This window comes from Lissotriton helveticus, chromosome 11, assembly GCF_964261635.1.
Source record: "Lissotriton helveticus chromosome 11, aLisHel1.1, whole genome shotgun sequence".
NCBI classification, from domain to species: domain Eukaryota; kingdom Metazoa; phylum Chordata; class Amphibia; order Caudata; family Salamandridae; genus Lissotriton; species Lissotriton helveticus.
In genome coordinates this window covers 462,933,479-462,953,458 of record NC_136072.1, presented here as the reverse complement: position 1 = coordinate 462,953,458, position 19,980 = coordinate 462,933,479, and the positions used below count along the sequence as shown (strand labels likewise).

Sequence of the window (19,980 nt, the reverse complement as noted above, 5' to 3'; positions counted from 1 at the left end):
GGACCGCCACTTGGCTTGTCTCCCTGCCTGGAGACCCAGTGTGCTGGCTCTGGCCCTGCCTTGCCCCCCTGCCTGCCTAAAAGGACTTTGCTTGTGGCCAGAGCGCCTGGAAGCGCTTTATTTTCCCCCTTAGCGCTGAGCGCGCTTCTCTGTGCCTTGGGAGCGCTTTATCGACATTGCCGGTGCCCACCTGGCATCAGAGCCGATTTGCCGATTTTTTCGCATAGCGAGTGCCTACCTCGCTTTATATTTAATTTGGAGGCCGGTGCCCACCCGGCATTGCCCCGTCCGTGGATATTTAAATTATCACGAGGGAGCCCACTCCTCGGATACTGAGAGCCCGCCTGCCTGCCTGATACGAGCCGCCGCGCTGCCCGCGGCGACCCGGAAGTACTGGCCTGACCGGCCAATCACAGCGCGGCCCGGGAGAGGCCGACCGGAAGTCCCGCCCCTGCACCGGAGCCGAGAAGCGTCCTTGCGAGGCTCCCGAGTGAAGGGGAGCCCCGCCCGCGGCCCCTGCAGAGCCGCCGCCCAGGAGAGTCTCGGCTGGGACCCAGCGCGAAGCCGGTGAGTGTGGCAGTGCTGGAGGGAGGGGCGCCGGGACACATTGTCGGTGTCCGCCCCCCCCCTTTCTGGTAGCGCGAGATAGCGCTAAAGTGCGGAGTGAAGCCACGAGGGCTTCAAGAGAGCATTTCGTTGTGTAGAGCCGGTTGAGGCTCTTGGGGCTGTTGCCCCTGCTCTGAGTCCCCCGCGAGGGACTCCAACCAAGCCCCCACCAGTGTTGAGGAGCCCCAAGGCTCCTGGGGGTATTTCGTGTGCAGAGCCCAGCGAGGCTCTGGAGAGGGCAATTTGTTTATTTAAAGCCCGGAGGGGCTTAGGGGGCAGTTCAAGTTACGCTACAGAGCCCAGAGAAGGCTCACAGCGCCCACATTTGTTCTAGAGCCCCAGAGAGGCTCTTGGGCACCATTCATTGTTCTTGAGCCCACGAGGCTCCAACGTTGCCCAGCCCTATTTACAACTGTCCAGCACTTAGTGGACAGTTGCTACGTTTAGGCTTTGTGTTCTTGGCTGCCTGCGCAGCCTCCCCTGACATTGAGACTCAGGGCATTCCAGCCCCTTTCGAGGCCAGTTGGCCTGGGGGACAGTTCTAGTGTGGTGCTACGTGCACACTGCGCAATTTATGATTTACTGCTTATGTGATTCCTGCGCAAATGTTCTACCTGCACCTCTGAATGTGTTTTAATGTTTCATGTGCAATTGTTTGTTATTACCTTTGCTAAAAGTGACCTGCTTAGGTGATTCTTTATGTTTTTATTCCCCTTTGCTAAAAGTGACCTGCTTAGAGGAATGTTTGTTTTTACTTTTGCAAAAAGTGACCTGCTTAGGTAATTGTTTGTTTTATCCCCTTTGCTAAAAGTGACCTGCTTAGAGGATTGTTTGATATTACCTTTGCTAAAAGTGACCTGCTTAGGTAATTGTTTATGGTTTATTCCCCTTCGCTAAAAGTGACCTGCTTAGAGGAATATTGATGGTTTATTGCCTTTGCTAAATGTGACTTGCTTAGGTGATTATTTTAGGTTTCCTTCCCTTTGCTAAATGTGACTTGCTTAGGTGATAGGTTTTCCTTCCATAGGTCCTGATGATAAGGTCCTAGTTACCTGCGTGATTTCCCTACAGTGTTTAGGGTGGCGTAGGAGGTATTTACCCTTTACCAGGAAATCCTGGTTGTGTGCTACATGTAACTATTTTGTGTGCTACATTCATTATATGTTTATGTGCTAAGTGTTATACCTACAAGTGTTATTTCTGAAAAGTGCATACCCCTGACAGTGGTCCAGGTGGCCCTGTCCTGTACATAATCCCTTGTAAATCTTGCCCGTGCCTGTTGGCACATTGTAAAGTGTGTGTCTTATCTAATGTGTTTTTATTATAATACAAAGGCTATTTTGATATAACCTTGTGTAGAGTTTCCTTTGTGGTGGGCCTAGGGTGTTGTCGCTGGAGTGCGCGCGCAAACGCTTTACACATCGCCTCTGAGATTAGCCTTGCTGCTCGCGCCACGTTACCTAGAGGGTGAGCAGGGGTTATCTTGGTGTGTGACTCCCTTGCCCTGACCTTAGAAATGGCGATCCCTGACTGACTCTGGCGTGAGCCTTGGCCGGCCGGGGGTCCCGTTTCTAACATGGTTGAACCAAATTTGATTGAAATTGAAAATGATGTAAATTCAGTGGAAATCCGATTGTACTACTCTGCATCTGGGTTGTAGAATTGGAGCTAAAGGCCTTGTTCCGCTAAACTGCCTTTTGTTCATCATATTCTGCACAGGTGTTGGGAGGGTTGAGACAGTTGATTAGGTCACCCCAGTTTGTTCCATTGGAATCCTATTCTGCCGCAGAGGGTTCATTTGAAGCATCATTTGTGTCCCATTAGTATATTGATTTTTAAAAAATCTGCAAATCTCTTGCAGTGTCCTTACCACAAATGTGACAAGCTCAATATCTAACTGTGCTATTCTTAACGCTGTTATTTAAACCTCTGCCTCACAAACTATTTCCTCCACCTCTTGAAGAACTCTGAAACGGCACTCCATTTCCCTGAGAAAGTATTCTTTGACCTCCAGGCTGAAATAGTGCAGCTTGTACCATCATCAATTTCTCTTTTGTCAATTTCTTTTAAGAGTCGCAATATTCACTGCTATACTTCGCGTAAGCCATTATTTAATCGAGTGACTGCTTGCCAACACATCACTCTCTGCTGAAGCTGGGAACTCAATTCCGGATGCAAAGCTAACAAAAAGCTGAAACAAATCCTGAAGCACCTTCTTTCTTTCGATCTTCCATTCCACTGTTTTACCAATGAGTCTGCATCAATCTCTGAGTATGCATGTACCAATTTCACTGCATTGTGATCTGCTCTTGTGATCTTTAACCTATTAACCTGTTTCTCTTGAACCATTGCTTTCAAATGATTAACAGCTGTTGTATATTTTTCCATCACCACAGATTCATTCTCATAAGTCAGCACATTCCTATGCGGTTCTTCATAAGCCCACCTCACTATCAATTTTCAAACAGTTTACAAATCCTGTAGCACAGTAATAAAAAGAATCCATCCAAATCTCCCCACAGTCCCTTCGCAAAAGTAACTATTCTTTCTACCTCTACATAGCATTTTTCAGGATTCTCCCTAAGCTATGAAAATTATTTTGTAAAGGTCCATAGGTCATTCTTCCTCCAAGGTACATGAACGTAAACTGGACCAAGGCTTCCTTGAACTTCTCTCAATGAAAGTTCTCCATTGACAACATCATGTTAATAATCACCTATGACTCTTTTCACCTCCGTTTTTAGCTGAGTTTCAGTTCAATATCTTCTATTTTTCCACATTCTCCTACACTGATTCATTCTATAATTTCTGAAAAAATTGCATCCAATCTGATAATGGATTCTTCACACAATTCAGATTTCATCATTTTTATTTTGTACGGTTGGGTCATTTTCGTCCTGTTCATAGCCATTCTCAATTTCTTAGCCACACTGTAATTTTTTTATAGCCACAACGAGCTCGCTAGCATCAAAAGTCAATTTTGGAATCTTTAAATGAATGATCAAGATCTGGTTCAGCAAACTGTTATAAATCCAGTTGACTCATGCTTCAGGACTCTGCTTCACTGCTATCATACTTTTCTGTGTTTCACCAGCTTTCAAAGTTCCTTCTTTCTCACTTGTGTGACTCAGCTCTGATTCTTTAGGTTTATTATTTGGTAGCAGTCTTGTCAGCAAATCATCCAGCAGTTCCTCCTGCTCATCAGAATACTCTTTATAATCCTCTTTCTCATTTTTATTCTGATTTGTTTTATTCTTTGTTTGGTCTGCAGAGATCACAGGAGACGCACCAACAGTTATAAGCACTTCCTTATGCCACAATTATAACCTCATGTGCAACTTAGCATCCATCCAAACATGTACAACCTTACAAACCTCACCTCTCAGCATTTTCTATTGAGCCTTCGTATTGGCTCTCGTATCCTGTTTGTTCAATGCTGCCAACTGCGCAGGTCTCAGTTGTGAATTCAATCAAGCAATGTCTCAAGTAGCCAATTTTCTTTTCAACAAAAGTACAATTTTCAGGAAACTGTAATTTCTTAGCTTTTACCAAACCCTTGTGCCAGTCCTCAAGCCACAAACAAGTGTGCATGCCAGAATGCATGATTGTCTCATAGGCGGGACTTCCATCTGGTGGTAAAGGGTGTCCTTTTGATAGCAACTTCGACTTTAACTTAACTAAATTTGGACCCATTTTAGAATCAAGCACAATACGAGATCAAACACAATATTTCAATAAGACAAAACAATAAAGTTTGTGTCTGAATACTGGGAACCAGGACAGAAATCTAAACACACAATAAAGCATTTAGTACTTAAAGGCGCTACACAATCACACATTAAGCTAGGCTTTTGACCAGCTATAACATAAGCACCGAACTAGTTTACTCTTGTGCACAGAATGAACCATCACTGTTCTAATTGAAATTACTAGGCTATCATGGAAATCATTAATTTAAAAACCTTGGCGCCACCGCAAAGCCTTCCACCGTGACCTTTATCTAACTTGAGTTCTGTAAACCTTTTAATAAAATACATAATCAAAATAATAAATTACAGCAATATTTCAACACACACCATTATAGCAAGAATATCAACAACCCGTGTAAGCACAATGCCTTAACATAACATGAACGCAATCAACAACTTAAGTCACAAACACAACGTGCTAGGCACATCACCCTATTAATATGCACCAAATCCAGTCGTCTGAAGTGCACTACAAGAGCACCTCCACCAGGCTCCAACACCACAGAAACACTTCATCATGGGGCCAATGAATCAAAATTCCCTAATTGCAGATCTAATTAGCCAGGGGTATACATGTACGGGCACCGCTGGGCAGTCCCCGATGCCCCCTTTGGTGCAGGATAATTAACGGATTAGTTGCTCCAGCTGGCAGAGCCTCACTAGGTGGCAGCCATCTTGCGGCCGGGCTCACTAATGCCCCCAAGAAAGCGCACAATTTTAATAGCAACCACCAAACTATAAATGTATCACCTACTCCACTATGATTTCTATTAGACACTAAAAGATGCGTTTTGGTTGCACAGAGAAAAAAAACACAAATGTAACACTTCATACAATAAGCTGCTTATGCATATTTTATAAGAGCAGACATAACCTTGTTGCAGAGTTCTTTTCCACCATAATAAACTGCAGCTGAATTAAAATGATTTTCTGAGACAGAATGAAAACATGTACATGAATGATTGTGTATACCTAAAAATAAACACTCTTAAATACAGCCCAGTGCGTATTAGACATGCCAACCAAAGCCAACCTAAATTGGGCACAACGTTTTGTATATGAAAATCGGCTCCCACGTTTCCTTTTTTTGTCCTGAATATGGCTGTTGAAGCAGAAGCAATGTTAAAATTGCTGCATGTTTTACAGCAGTGCCATTGTCCCTCCACAGTTGAGCAGAATTCATTCAAAGGGACATTTTGTCCCTCAACTTTGGTGTATATGGGTTAAGGTAGTTTTAGCGCGGGGACACACCGGCAGGTGTAACCAGGCGCTTTAAAAACTCAGAATTATTGTTTATTTTTAGTTATTTTATGGATTATTATCAAGTGGGGTAGCTGCTTCTTGGTCACTCAGACTGGACATTTCAGTCTCCTTGGAAGAATTTGAGGGCACTGGATTTTGCAGGTCGGCTACCAGGGAAGTTCAGTCCACATTTGTTTCATGCGATAGGCTTGATGTAGCTTGGGAAGTCGAGGTGGCATTTGTTACTAGTGTCCGTACAGGTGGCATTAAAAGCTGAATTGCATTTTTATATTGTTAATATTGATCAGGGTGATGCTCTGAATGTGACGGTGTGGCATAACTGTTGTCTGTTAGGGAGTTTTTGGGCCTAGAAATAGAAATGCCAATGAGGACGTGCTGCTTAGCAGTATGCTCATGAGAGTGCATAATGGGTTGAGGAAGAGGATGACAAGATAACACCTCGATTATTGACTAGTACTCTTTTATAGTCTTGCGTATCTCTTCCACCGCCCAGTTGGTACATTCCTTCCCTTCCATTCCTAGGTGTTTTATTTGCAATTCTGAAGTGAATGCTTAGGAGAATGTCAGGTTGAAGTCATCTCTTTAAGATCCGTAGCATGCAAGCGGGCTTAGTGGTGTGGGCAAAACATGTAACAACTGTGACGATGAAGGGGGTACCCATAAAGATGTTTACCAGTAGGCAATCCAACCATTAAACCATTGCTCTCATAGGCAGTTTGAACATTATACCGCTATCCTACATAGGTGATATGTGCAGCATATCCCTGCTCCATGTTGGTATTATATGCAGTACTGCCATTTTCTGCAGGTTGGAAAAGTCAGTAATTCCCTTTCCATTGTAGATGTTATATGTAATGTATCCATATGCTACAAAAGCATACATGAAGAGTGAAATGAGCTGACCATTCATCGTTATGTCCTGAGTGAGTATCCGTGCAGCACAGGATTCTGGATGCCAGTGAATAATGAAGCTTGAACTGAATGGGGTACAGAGAAGATCTTGGAGTTTCCAGTAAATGCACATTGTTGGAAATTTGCCCTTCCTGAAGGCCACCTAGGATTTTCTACCTTTTTACTGCACCCTGTTATTGTTGGCTGTATAATGTTGTGCACTATACCCCTGCTAACCAGAGGTAAAGTGCTTTTACTCACCTTTTTTGAACAAGATAAAATTGGGATACACCTAATTGCCACATTTAAATTATGTGTAAGTCCCCAGTATATGCTACTGCCTATACCCAGGGCTGGTAAATAAATGATACTAGTGGACTGTACACTCATTGTGACACCCACGAAAGTAGCACTGTGAAACATGAGTGTGCAGTTTTAAACTGCCATTTTTAACTTTCAAAATAAACCTTTTGCCAGACATAAACCTTCCTTTTTAATAATTACAAGTCACCTCCAAGGTAGTTCTTAAAAGACTATAGGGCTGGTTGCCTGGTATTTAAATGTAGGACATGTTTAGCTAATATTTGCACTGTCCTGGCAGTGAAAACCTGTTTTTCATGTGGCAGTGTTGGCTCTCCGATAGGTTAATACTCATTTACACTATTATATGTAATAAGTGCTAAATTCAGTTTGGGAATAGCTAAAAAAATATTTCTCAGGCTCATAGGAATTTAAAATCTAACTTAATAGTCAAGTCGAATTTTATATTACTATTTTGTAAATTATACTTTTAGAAAGTTGTCATTTTCCTAACTAAAAGGCTTTCCAGTCAGTGTCCAGCAGTGTCCCGGATGGCTTCCCTGTGGCGAGGAGTGTATGCTCCCAGGCAGTGGATAAAGATCTCTGGGTGTGCGGAGAAGGTCTCCATCCTTGACAGGATGGCTTGGGGTTATGTCCAGCCCCTTCCAGAGATTCAAAGGATGCTACCCTGTCACTGGCAGATGAAGCTCACACCTAGACCTGTCTCCCCTTTGTCTCTCTACTCAGGTTGGCTCCAAACCTGGGGGATACGGGGGGGATTGAAACCAGAAATGGTTTCAAGGGTGGACAAAAGATCACCTTCCACCTCCGCATTGTGCATGAATGTGGACCCCCACAGACCTCTCCTCAGAACACTCGTGGGCCTGAGAGAAATCAGAAGAAGGATCGCACTGCAATCTAAAGAACCTGAAAGAAGACTGAACCTGCTTTTCTTGTACCCAAGACCTCGAAGTGCCTCCAAGGGACAGTTGGCTGACCACCTGTTCGAGCTACAGGGACACAACAAGCTTCCAGAAGTCTCTCTCCCTGCAAATGCTCAACTGACCAGTTCTAACTGACCTGTGCTGTACTTTGCTGCTGGCCGCTATTGGAGTGAGTCCTAAACTCCAAGTGTCAAGAGCCCTAAACTCCAGGTCTGGACCCTTTGTTGGTGTTAAAGTGTACTCCTCCTGTGCTCAATCTGCAAGAAATATGGCTTAGAATCTATTTTGCTGACTTTCTGCCTGAAGAACCAATCGAGACCAGGATCGCCATCAAAGCCACAGTCATCGATGTTGAAATGCTGGTCGGCCTGAACTTGCTGGTTTACCCCACTGAAAGGAATCCACCTTTCAGAGAAGTTTCTAAAGTCTGAACATAGAGTGCTGCACCGGAGCCACCAGTGATCACCATCTAATTGACAGCAAGGTCTTCTGGGGCACAGACTTTGAACATCATCCGCTTGGGGCTCTCCTGCCTTTGTCGATGTCCGCACCCAGACCTCACTCTTCAGCAGCCCATCGTCATCGAGTCCTGCTACGGATCCAGCTTGTCCTGCTGGCAACCATTTTTTCTCCATAAAGGTTTCTAAGCCAGAAGATTAACTTTTCAGTGGGTAGAACATGGTCCCTGTAACCGACCAGCGATCTATCGCAGTTGGTCTTGACTTTTGACTGTGACTTGGTCTAGCATGACCATGTACACACGGTTGGCGCTTTGAGCTTTTTGGTACTGTTTTTAATGCAAACATAAAAAAATCATATCTCCAGTTCAACTCATTGGATTTCTGTCTTCTTTGTGTCATTTTAATTATTAAAATGTTCTCTCTTTTTCTAAATTGGTTTGGGATTTTTTGCATTGTGTTTTCACTTTATTACAGTCTTAGTACTGCACAAATACTTTACATATTGTCTTTAGGTTAAGCTTGACTTCTCTGTGCCATGATACCAGAGGGTTCAACATAGGTTTATTTAGTGACGTAAGTGGTTCACCCTGAGAAGGATTGTGGTTATTATATGAAGTGGGTTCTCAGCCCTTCAACTAATACTCCAATTTATTTCACACATGTTTAATAACTCAAATAAAACCTAATTTCTAACTTAAAGTTGAGAAGTGTCAGCTTTGGCAGTGCAAGACTGGATTATGAATCAGGGGTAAACTCCACATGAATCTCTCTTTGAGGTGCATTGGCTGGCAGTACGACATCTGATTAGGCAAGTAGCTCATTCATCCCTATGATGTGACCATGTTGTCCCCTTACCACTGATCAGTCAAAATAATAGAGACAGACTTCAGTGTTTTCGCTGGCTCTTGATGTTGGTTTTGTTAGCTGTGTGGATGTGGAAGCTATCACATTTCCATTTCTGTCTCCTTGGACAAACTATAATCATCTATGGTTTATATATGGACCACCATTGATGACCATGGTTTAGACATGTTGTTTACTGCAGGTTAGACCCCGGATCCTTGAATGCTCAATCGCAATACCTAATGCTTTGGCATAACCATTTCCTTTCTCTCTTTATTTTCCCCAGACTGTCCCCAGGTGCAGTGTATTCACCCTTACGTTGCACAGCAGCCAGATGAGCTCACCTTGGAACTTGCAGAAGTCTTGAACATCCTGGACAAGGCAGAAGATGGTAAAATTTGGAGGGGGGCTGCGACAGATGGGTGAAAATATTATTTATTTTGTACTGAGGAAAGTACTCCGAATACAGGGACAGTCACATACCGTTGAAATGAGATGTCACCTTGGATAGAATTGTATAGAGTTAGCCTCCAAGATCCATGTAACTCTGCAAATGTACTTTTTCAAGCGACTTAACATTTTACACCTCTCTAAATCAGTGAGAAGTGTTGGAATGGACTCCTGGACGGAGTGAAAGTGCAAAGACTAGGATTTTGGGTGCACGATTGTTCCTGTTTAATAGAGGATGGAGAATCTGTGTATGTGAAGTAAATAGGAAGGCATGGAATATAGGGCCAGATGTAGGTCACCAAATACCGGTCGGTAACGGGTGATTGAGATGTAGGGGGCCTATATTTTACAGAATCAGTAAATTTACCGATTTGGTAAATTTACCGATTATGTAAAATACCGAATCGGTATATTTACCGAATCGGTAAATCTATATGTAGGTGGCACAGGAAACAGTGCCACATGCCCCTAAGAATTTGTTATTTACCATGTAATACTATTGCATGGTAAATAACGAATTTCTGTGTACATGCACATCTGTGCATGTACACCTGTGCCATGTGGCCCTGAGGGCATGTATGTGTGTCACATGGCACACAAGCCTGAATCAGGGGTGCAACAGGGTGTCAAAGTGACACCCTGTCCCCCTTGTAAATTCGGTAATTTTACCGAATCGGTATTTACCGATTCGGTAATTGACATTGGTTCCTATGGGCCTCATGGCCCATAGGAATCAATGGCAATTACCGAATCGGTAAATACCGATTCGGTAATTACCAAATGTTACAGATTCGCTAAAAAATTAGGTAAAAATACCTACAAAGCATTTACTGATTTGTAAATACCGAATCGGTAAAATTCGGTATTTACGAATCGGTAAATGTCATTTACCTACATCGGGCCCATAGTTCTGTTTTTCACCTGGGGGAAAGACTGTGTCTTTATCTTGTTCTAGTATAATAACAAATAAAGCAGAGTCTAATAGAGTACCTAAAACACTGCAGCAGCTGCCAGCTGTCTACTTCAAGTTTTAAAAGAAATACTGCAGCAGATGGCGTGGTCTGATGTTTCAATCCGAACATTCCTACGTGGTATCTTATGCTAGGCCTTTTCCATGGAATCTAGGTATGATACATCAAACAACCAAGCATGAATGACAGTTTTGGATTTCCATATCATTAAAATTGTGTAACCGATCATTAGGGATTGGGTGGCCCAAAAGTCTTTGCATGCTTTCTCTAAGCCAGTGTTGGTGTCAGATACCAAGTAGGGAGGAATGAGCAAGTGTGTCTGCATTACACATGTGAAGAAGGTTCTATAATTTAGCCTAGTTGAAGTTCGAATGGTATGTATCTGTGTCTTACAGAATTTTCAACCTGATGTCTCTCATGAAATGGAGGCAAATCGTCAGTGCCTTTGTGCTGTTTAAGCTACTTCAAGAACAAAACACAAACGATAGACATTCTACATTTTGCTTTCAGATCAAAAAGTCATTGACAGTGCAGCTAGTAAAAATGCTAGATATTGGCCCTAACAAGGGAACCTAGCCAAAAGGCAGCAGAGCCCTATGCATGGTCAAATATCAGAATAAAGTTAATAGGAGAGACGTTTGGGTTGAGGATGGGTGATGCATTGTGATGCAGTGTTTTGATTTTTTAAGAGGTGAGTTTCAACTCTTTCCTAAATTGGAAAAGCATTGGGACAGTCCTGAAGGATACAGGGATGTTGGTTCAGATCCTGGGTGTAAATTAAAAGTCTTTCTGTCTTGTCATTTAATTTGTACACTTCTTAGTCTGCAGTCTGATTGTGACAACTGTGGGTGTGTTGAGAACCACCAGGGATGGTGAGCTTGTCTGCAGGATAAGTGGGGGTGTTGGTCGTGATGGCTTAGTAAATAATGCAGTTGGTTTTGAATATGGTTTGAGTAGGCAGTGGAAGGCAATGGAGCTCCAGCAGGATGGGTCACATGATCATATTTATTTAGGCCCCTGATGAAACATGCTACAGCATGTAGGATGCCCTTAAGGAGTGCTAGTGTTGAGTCTGGGAGGCCATGTTGTAGCACAATACCATCATCCTGATGTGGGATTACAAAGGGCTTGAACAGCAGTTTTGAAGTCTCATTCTGAAGCAACAGTTTATCTTTCTTCAGAACCAGAGTTGGTACTGAGTCCATTTCGTAATGTGTTCCTTGAGTGCGAGGTTAATGTCCAGGGTAAATCCAAGTGGCTTAGCATTCAGTCATTGGGCCAGGTTTGTGCTGTATCTTGTTTGTTGTTGTTGGCAAATAACAAGATTCTAAGTTGGTTGGGTTAAACTTCAAGGTAGGCGATGGAGATCCAGACCTGGTTGATGTGCAAGCAGTATTTAAGTTGTTGGATTTCTGAAGCTGAGGAGACTTTCATGTACAGTTGTCCATCATTGGCCTATATGTGATTCGTAATGCTGTTATCTGTGTGTACAGCATCAAGCAGCTAGATGTAAAGGTTGAAGATGATGGACAATAAGGAACCCTGGGAGCCTCCACCGATGATAGGAATCTTTTGAGACCTTGAGATGACCATCTGAACAAATAAGAATCAGTTAGAAACGTAGGAGGAGAGCCGGTGAAGATCACTGTGGGTGAATCCCACTCGAGATTCCACTGTGCGTACAACAGTAGAATGGCCAACTGTGTCAAACATAGCTGAGAGGTCCAGAAATTTAAGGACGCAGGGCCATCTTCATCAGTGGTCAAGAGGGCATCATCTGTGATGTGTGAGGTTGCGGTCTCTGTGGTGCAGCGTGATCTGAAGCCAGACTTGTAGTAGTGCAGAAGATGGTTAGTATTCATGTGATTTTGGAGATGAAAATAGACTGACTGCATTTTTATTGGTCTTACCGATGAATGCTGGGTGAGTGGCGGGATGGTAGTTGGCGAGGTCATCAGGGTCTAGCGTGGGTTTCTTTAGGAGTGGGAGGATCTAGCTTGTTTCAAGAGATTGTGGAATGATGCTTTGAGTGAGGAAGGTATTGACAACAGTAAGTAGGAGGATGAGAGCGTCCCCAGAGAGAGCTGTAATGAACGAGGAGGGTAAGACATCATTTTCATACAAAGTGGCTTTGAGGGACTTGAGTATGTCAGCTAGACCAGGGAGATAGAGAGGGCTATGAAGGCTGACCATTGTGGGTTCCTACGGGAAGTGGTAGGTGTAAGAGATGGAGCAGGCTTAGTATTGAGGTTGATGGCATTGCACTTTTCTGTGAAGTGAGGAATAGTTGGGTCTGGCAAGGGTTAATGCAGTGCTTTATTGTCTTGAACAACGTTATACTTATGTTGGTGGCTTCATTGATGGTGTTGGTGCAGTACTTTGCTTTGACTGATGTGATGAGTCTCTGCACGGAAGGACTTCATTATCAAGAGGTCCCTAGGAGTTCTGTTTTTCTTCCATTTTCTTTCTTATCTGTGGGTGGATTGGTTATTGTTAGCAATGTATTTAGAGTACCAGGATACTGACGGCTTTGGCTTGAACTTGTCTGTTGTGGCATAGATGTTGAGACATAGCTTTCCAATTTTTTTTAAAGTTGCTCAAAAGGGTGTTAGCTTCGGACGTAGGTTTAATAGGGCGAGAGATGATGTCGGAAGACATGCTTTTGGGGCTGGAGCGCAGGAGACACAACGGTTGAGTTCAGGCATTTGGTACTCTATGGAGAAGTCTTTGAAGGATCTGAGGGTTTAGTCTTCTCTTTTGTGTTGATCTTGGTTTATTAGGAGGATGCTGAGGGAGCATATATCCTTTTTTTCTCAGCGGCAGATTAGGGAATCACACATGCCTTGATCATTGCACAGTCATCACAACATGGCTTTCATTCCCTCTGGGGTTGTGTACCCCATCGCGTGGGGAATTAGTTGTCTAACTCAGGGAGATACTGTAAAACCGCTGATCTGTGAAGGGATTGGCTTTGTTGATGGTGTGTTGCTCTTCCTGTAGTTGGTAGCTTGATGTGCCATCAACATCCTTTCTGTGCCCCCGAGGTCGAGTGAGGTTGACTTTTTGTGAATGCTGGAGGTGGTATGCTAGTGGCATGCTGATAGCTTGTCTCCTAGGTGATGTGCATGCATGGCACTAAGTGTTGGTCAGGGTGTGCAACAGAGGTGCAGTGCACTCACTTTCATCGCCAATGTATTGTGTGCACAGTAGCAAGTAAAACATTCACACACACAGGCTTTCTTACCTAAACCTGTTACAACATGGCACCCTCTCAGCTTTATTAAAGTAACATGGTCTCCCTTGCATATGCATGTCATTTTTTAGGATGCACCATCGTCATGGTACAGCCCAGACCTATGTGCCCATGCCAAAAAAACACCAGATGACATGTTCCTGTCAGGCACACAGTTCTATAGGAAATGTGCAAGGCTCGTTTGAATGCTGGAGAAATGCAACAGCTAGGTTTTCAGCCATACAGTTCATTATTACTGACTGTTGGTGAACCATATAGATTTCATCATTATATATAGATTTAGAAGTAAACATTTGTCTTAATATATTACCCCCCCCCCCCTTAAATCCAGTTCCTCATGCCAGTAAAGACGGTCTCGCTATTTCGTATTGTAGAAGGATTAAAACTTTACTTTGTGGTTTGCAGAGTCGTGCTTTCATTTCTACTCTCAACACCATGTATTTCATCTTGGTTCGTACCAGTGAGTTGAGATCGTTCAACTACAAATATGAGCGATACCTTCTAAATGCTGATAACAAGCAATCTTCTCTTTCCTGTGGTATCCTGAGAGATAAAGTGTTCTTACTCCTGCTTTGTTACTTTTTCCACACAGGTTGGGTGTTTGGTGAGAGACTTCATGACCAGGAGAGGGGCTGGTTCCCCAGTGCCGTGGCAGAGGAGATCATGAATGCTGATATACGCACCCAGAACTTGAAGGAGTGTTTCCGGTTACACAGGTCAGAGGACAGCCAGCAAAGCCAGAACAAGGACAGGAGGAAGATGGGTAGCAGCAGGACGACGAGGCAGTGAGGACAACATTTGAGGTTATGATATCCTGGCAACAGAATCAGTGGATCAATCACATGGAGGAGCAGCTGCAGGGATGCTGCAGTTGGACGAGGCAGAGATCTGCATTTGATTGGACTAAAGAATATAGGCCTGAGGGTGCTCTGACATTTAGAAGGCCACATGATCCTCTTGGAGGCAGATCTTCAGACATTATATAGATGGAAGATAATCCATCCGCTCCATATAAATATATATGTCCACACAAGATATATATTGGTCTACAGCAAATATGATTGAAACTCAGAATCTTCCACAAACGTCTCCAGGGGATCAGAGGGGTGTAAACTCTTGGAGCACAGCATGATGATGTCATTGTGTGCCTTTGTTGTCCCACTGTTTTTTGTTGTCACAGGTGGATGATGTCACCAGTGAGGGTATTGTTTGCTGTGATCTCGACTGGTGGAAATATATATATATATATATATGACGGTAGGAGGTTGATGCCTCTAGTGAAAAGTGGATGAGAAGGCGGCTTCCTGGAATACATGTAGCCTATCGTCCAAAGTAGTATTTGGCCAAAAGTCACTTTAGTATTTTTGCTACCACTACTCACAAAAATGGGGAGATTAAATCCACAGTCTTCTGTCCTGTCGCATGCAACAGTCACACTAAAGTATGCTTGAAGGAGCAGAGTTGGCCATATACCTACCAGCACAACAGCTTAGCTTAGGTTTATGCTGCAAGGGCAGAGCTCTGTGATCTACACTATACAGGGATACCAAGTCAAGCCCTGGAGTGGTCTTTGTTCAGAGATAGGATGCACAGCTCAAGTCACCAGTTTCTCATGGGTAGAAGTTGGGGCTCGAGTGACTAGATCACAGACGTAAAAAGTAGAGCACAGAGGTGACATGCACTGGAATAGTGGGGGATGTTTTGGTCACCTGTTTCATTGAAGGCAGACCCCTCCCCATAACACAGGGATTGAAGACACTGAGGTGGCATGATCGGGAGGAAATGTGGAGCTGTGTAGTACCCATGAACGGGATTTGGGTCTGACGAATACAGGACAAGATTCCAGTGTTTTATTATGATCACCGACTTCTGGCTGGTCAGACCTCTGCAAATAAATGCATGTACCTTTTATGGAACCTGATCTATTGCCTCATTCAGTGAAGAGTATACCCTGTGCTCGGAAGGCGATATTGTGGTAAAGGACAAGTTGCACCATACAGTGTGATGGCGCACCCATGAGAGGAATGTAGAGATTCCTCAAGAGTGATGCTACATTATTGACAGTTACAGAGTATGTCCTGTGGGCTGTTCGCACATGAACACTCAGGTTCTTTGTTCATGTGTAGTTGGAAATGGAGTCCCACTCTCAATGCAATAAGGTTCTTTGAAGATGACACCACTTTTCATGCAGTACATTCACAGAGCATGTGAAAATTCAAACTATCTCCCCTCAATCCTCACAAGAAAAATCAACAAGACTTGGCATGAGTAAAATGGGAAAGAAGCAGCTTCTCCTTCATCGAGTTTGTTTCCTACTTCCAGCACCCTGCCATTTCCAGGTGAAACCGGTAACTGCTTGCCAGAATTATTAACAATGCTCACTGTGCAGCTTACACAGAAGGGTTGAAATAGGCAGGCATGTAGTAGGACTTCTCCAATGCCCAGCTGCCCACCTTGCCGCATTTCCCTCCATTCTATTACTCTGTTCCTTCTGGAATCAGCTTGGTGTTGGCAGTTAATCTGGTTTATTCTGTAGAAAGGGGCTACATCTCTTGGTGTGCACATGGACCTGCCCAGCACTTCTGTTGGCTTTTGTTGCTTTTCTTTTCCCACTGTTCTTTCTTCTGGGCATCTGCCAACTTGTGCAACTTCGAGAAGGTTTCTGGGCACTAGTTCTGCATGCCTATGAGTTTGCGGCAGCTGGTACACATGGTTTCCATGTCTCATACTTCAGTAAATAACCTTCTCACCTGTGCCTGCTCTTGTTGTGCTTCTGTTGCACCAAGGTCCTTTATGAGCCGGCTTCAAAAGATAAGGGACAAAGCCATAGGTTCAATTTGTCAAAAGACACTTGATTTCGTTACGCAATAGTGTTTTGATACTGCAGACATCAACGTGGTGAAAGTTCCAAGGAGGTAGGCACAATGGCTTCCCCTAGACCTAACTCCACCCTCTTGAATACACGCTCTTTGAGTTTCGGGCAGTAAGGAGTTATTTTGCAAATGACAATGCATGATCAAGCAGCTAGATCTATTCCTACTCCACGTATCTTGCTCTTCAATGTCTCCACATTACCAGTAAGTGCCACTGCATCCAGAGAATTGTCAGGGCCTGGCTAGATTTACTAACAATTTCAATCACTTATCACTCTTGCGCTATTGTGGTGCCGTTTTGCAGTCCATAATGGTTCACAAGCCAATTGCGACACCTCAACCACTGACATACCTTCATCAAGAAATGTATAACTCAATAAAGACTTGAGCCCTGAAGAAACATAATTTGTGTGAAATAAGGATCAGCATTATGTATGGCATTTACATAAAATAATGAACCATAATTAAAGAGGCTGAATAAGTCTTCAATTTTAAGAGTGACTTTGGATTATTTGTGCGCCATCGCCTTCCTTCACTTGCCTCACAATCTTAAAGCTTTAGTGGTAAGTGGGTGCAGAATACTATCTTTCAGATACATTGGTGCTTCATTGAAGCTAGTCTTTTTAGGATACATGTCTAATTGATGCAGTGCTCCAGCATTAGTCAATGATGTCCCTCTTGACTTTTAGGATGAGGTCTTACCTTCTGAGGCCATTGGACAGTCTTGCTTTTTGGGTAAAGAGAAGCTCCTAACCAATGGCTTCAGGAAGGACAGAACAGAATGGTTCAAGTAAATATTTTTATAGCCATGTTGTACCTTCATTTTCATGGAAAAATGATTGTCCTAAAACACCTACGGATTTTTACCTTATGTACCAGCTGTTGTAACCAAACAAATGGCAGGATACCCTATTAAAAAGTGAATTTCCGATCTGGGCCTTGGCTGCAATGATATAACCTCTCCTATTCTTTTTTTAGTTGGAGCCATCTATTGTGCATCTATTCCAATTCATGAACTAATGGTAAGACTGGTCTAGTGCCACAAGATGTTATTGGTGTAAGCCTGAGATTATATCCCAACCTGTGTGATGACAGATGGAAGAGGTGTGGCGCCGCGGCCAGGGCCACTGACGCTGGAATCTGGGGACCACGGTTCGATCCCCAGCTCCGGCGGCAGGTTAGCCCAGCACCATGTGACTCTGGGCAATAGCTCGCTTAATCTTCCCGACGGCCCCCAGCGCCTAGAGACCCTTACGGGTGATTGTGCGCTTTACAAATGTGGACTTTACTTTACTTTTACTTTACAGATAGGATCATTGAAACAGATCAGAAGGAACCATAAAAACCATGACAGTCTAGTTCCGCTTTATCTGAAATGCAAGACCCTTGATGACTTTGGGCGATCCAAAATAATTCATCTGAACCAGGACATGGGTAAATCCCTCATCCTTCTGCTCCAGCTACAAGCCTAAATTGTGAAGGGCAGCATGCTGGACCTAATTAAATACCACAGAGAGGTCAAGGAGAGCCAGGATTAGTCTTCAGCCTCCATCTATGGTCACCTGAAAACTATGGCCACAATTCCAAGTTAGTCAGAATGAAGGTACTGTGTATCACTCTCAATAAACAATGATACCCTGGTGGCATTATTTATCACATGCAATAAATAGCACTTTTAATGAGCTTTTTGGTACTAACTTGCTTATTTTGGAGTTTATAGCACCAAAATAAGCATGGTATGGTAAATACTCGACACTTTTCCCAGGTTACATTCTGGCAGGTTTGACCTGCCAACATTTAAAAAAAAGGTGAGAAGTTTTTGAAACCGAGTAATTACTGTATATGGTAAATGGCACTCAATTCAGAATTCCGAGATCTGCATTAACAGTTGGGAGTGGGAAAAGTCAGACCAACTGGGAATGAGGGCCTATGGGTTTTATTTAGTTTCCAGGAGAGTAAATTGGGTCACAAATAGCTGGCCAACACCTTTTTGAGAATGTTACTCAGAATAAGGAGCCTTGCTTTGGGGTGATTATTGATGAGGTTCTCGGCATACAGATTTGATTTCTTTAGGTTAGGATTTTGACAGCACAGCTGTTAACAGACCCGTTGCTGAGAGTATACTATAGAGTAGGCTCTAGGCCCTCCCTTTTCAACCACTGACTTTCTTCAAACAGCCTCTTTCTGCCATTAGCTTGAGACATTGTCATTCACATCATAATCAGCCCAGTAGAGTTCTTATTTCTTACATAGTTAGATGTATCCTTCTTTCGCCTCTCGAATGCTTGCACTGAACCGCATGAGGAAATACTTCACTGCTATAGCCCTCTCTCTCCTACTGACTCGCTCCTGTGTCTCTCACGCTAAGGTGCTAACAGTGTATGCATTAGCCCATTACAACCAGACCTATTGATGTGCCAGCACTTGTTTTGAAAAAGGAGTGGCAATGTACAGTGCTTTCAATGTCTAAGTACTCCCATTACTCATAGAGTTATTAACAGTGGCTAGAAGGGTCTGCAAAACGGCCAGGAAATGCTGCCATCACCCACTCAGGGAGAGCCCCAACCTCACAACCAGTGGGTTTGAGTTCTTAAGAAAATCATCAACGTCTTTTTCTGAATCAGTGGCAAACAAATGTTGGACAAGGTAAATTATTTTAAATGAACAAACAATTAATCACTCACTGGTACAGTTGTACTTTTTATGAAAAATGTATTGTTTAATAAACTTGCAATTTTTTTGCATGTGATATGTGAGTAAGCTGCCCTTGTGTTCCCCTCCCTTTGGTGTTTGTTTGGGATCTTGGTCACAGTTTAAAATAGTTCCCTGAACTTGTTGGGTGCGAAATTAATAAGTTTAATTTCCAATATGCCCTTTTAATTTCAGTTATAGCTTAATAGCATTCTTGACTTTTTTTGTAAGCCTTTCATTCTCAATCATCATATTTTTCTTTTTGTTTTAAAAAATGTACTTATGTTTAATCTGTTATGATGTGTGTCCGAAAACAGGCTGTGGCTCTGGGAACTAAAGTTTTAATGGAATGACAACAGGTCCCAAAGGCTGACACACCCGGGCATGGCCAAGATGGCGACCAGGCATAGCAAACTCTGAGAGCGCCACCGCCGGCCTCATTGTTTGCAGAAAAGGGGATACCTGCACTCCCCCTCGCTCCCCAAATCACTCGGAGGACCACCGAGACTGCCCAGTGCAACTGACGACAGCCGGCATCCAGCCCATATGGGGATACGGCCAGCTCAGCTCCTCTGGACCTCGGGCTGCATCCGCGCAAGATGGCGCCTGCCTGGGAGTGCTGCAAACGGAGCAGTGGAACAAGGGTCTAGGGAGGCTCGCCCACTGCAGCCACTGTACCCAGGTA

At 43.5% G+C, this 19,980-nt stretch overlaps 1 protein-coding gene across 4 annotated transcripts in view; it reads left to right on the top strand.

Annotated features, from left to right (window-relative positions):
* The window catches only part of NGEF (neuronal guanine nucleotide exchange factor), a 973,961-nt gene extending 954,608 nt beyond the window's left edge, over nucleotides 1–19,353 (top strand). For 3 of the 4 annotated variants that reach the window (XM_078666019.1, XM_078666018.1, XM_078666017.1), the window contains 2 exons: nucleotides 9,344–9,448; nucleotides 14,324–17,099. In XM_078666019.1, the coding sequence (XP_078522145.1) occupies nucleotides 9,344–9,448; nucleotides 14,324–14,520 (302 nt within the window). In that variant the 3' untranslated portion in view covers nucleotides 14,521–17,099. Of the gene's footprint in view, nucleotides 1–9,343; nucleotides 9,449–14,323 lie in introns of all 4 variants that reach the window. The other variant, XM_078666016.1, reaches the window with a different exon arrangement.
* The last annotated feature ends 627 nt before the right edge of the window (nucleotides 19,354–19,980 follow it).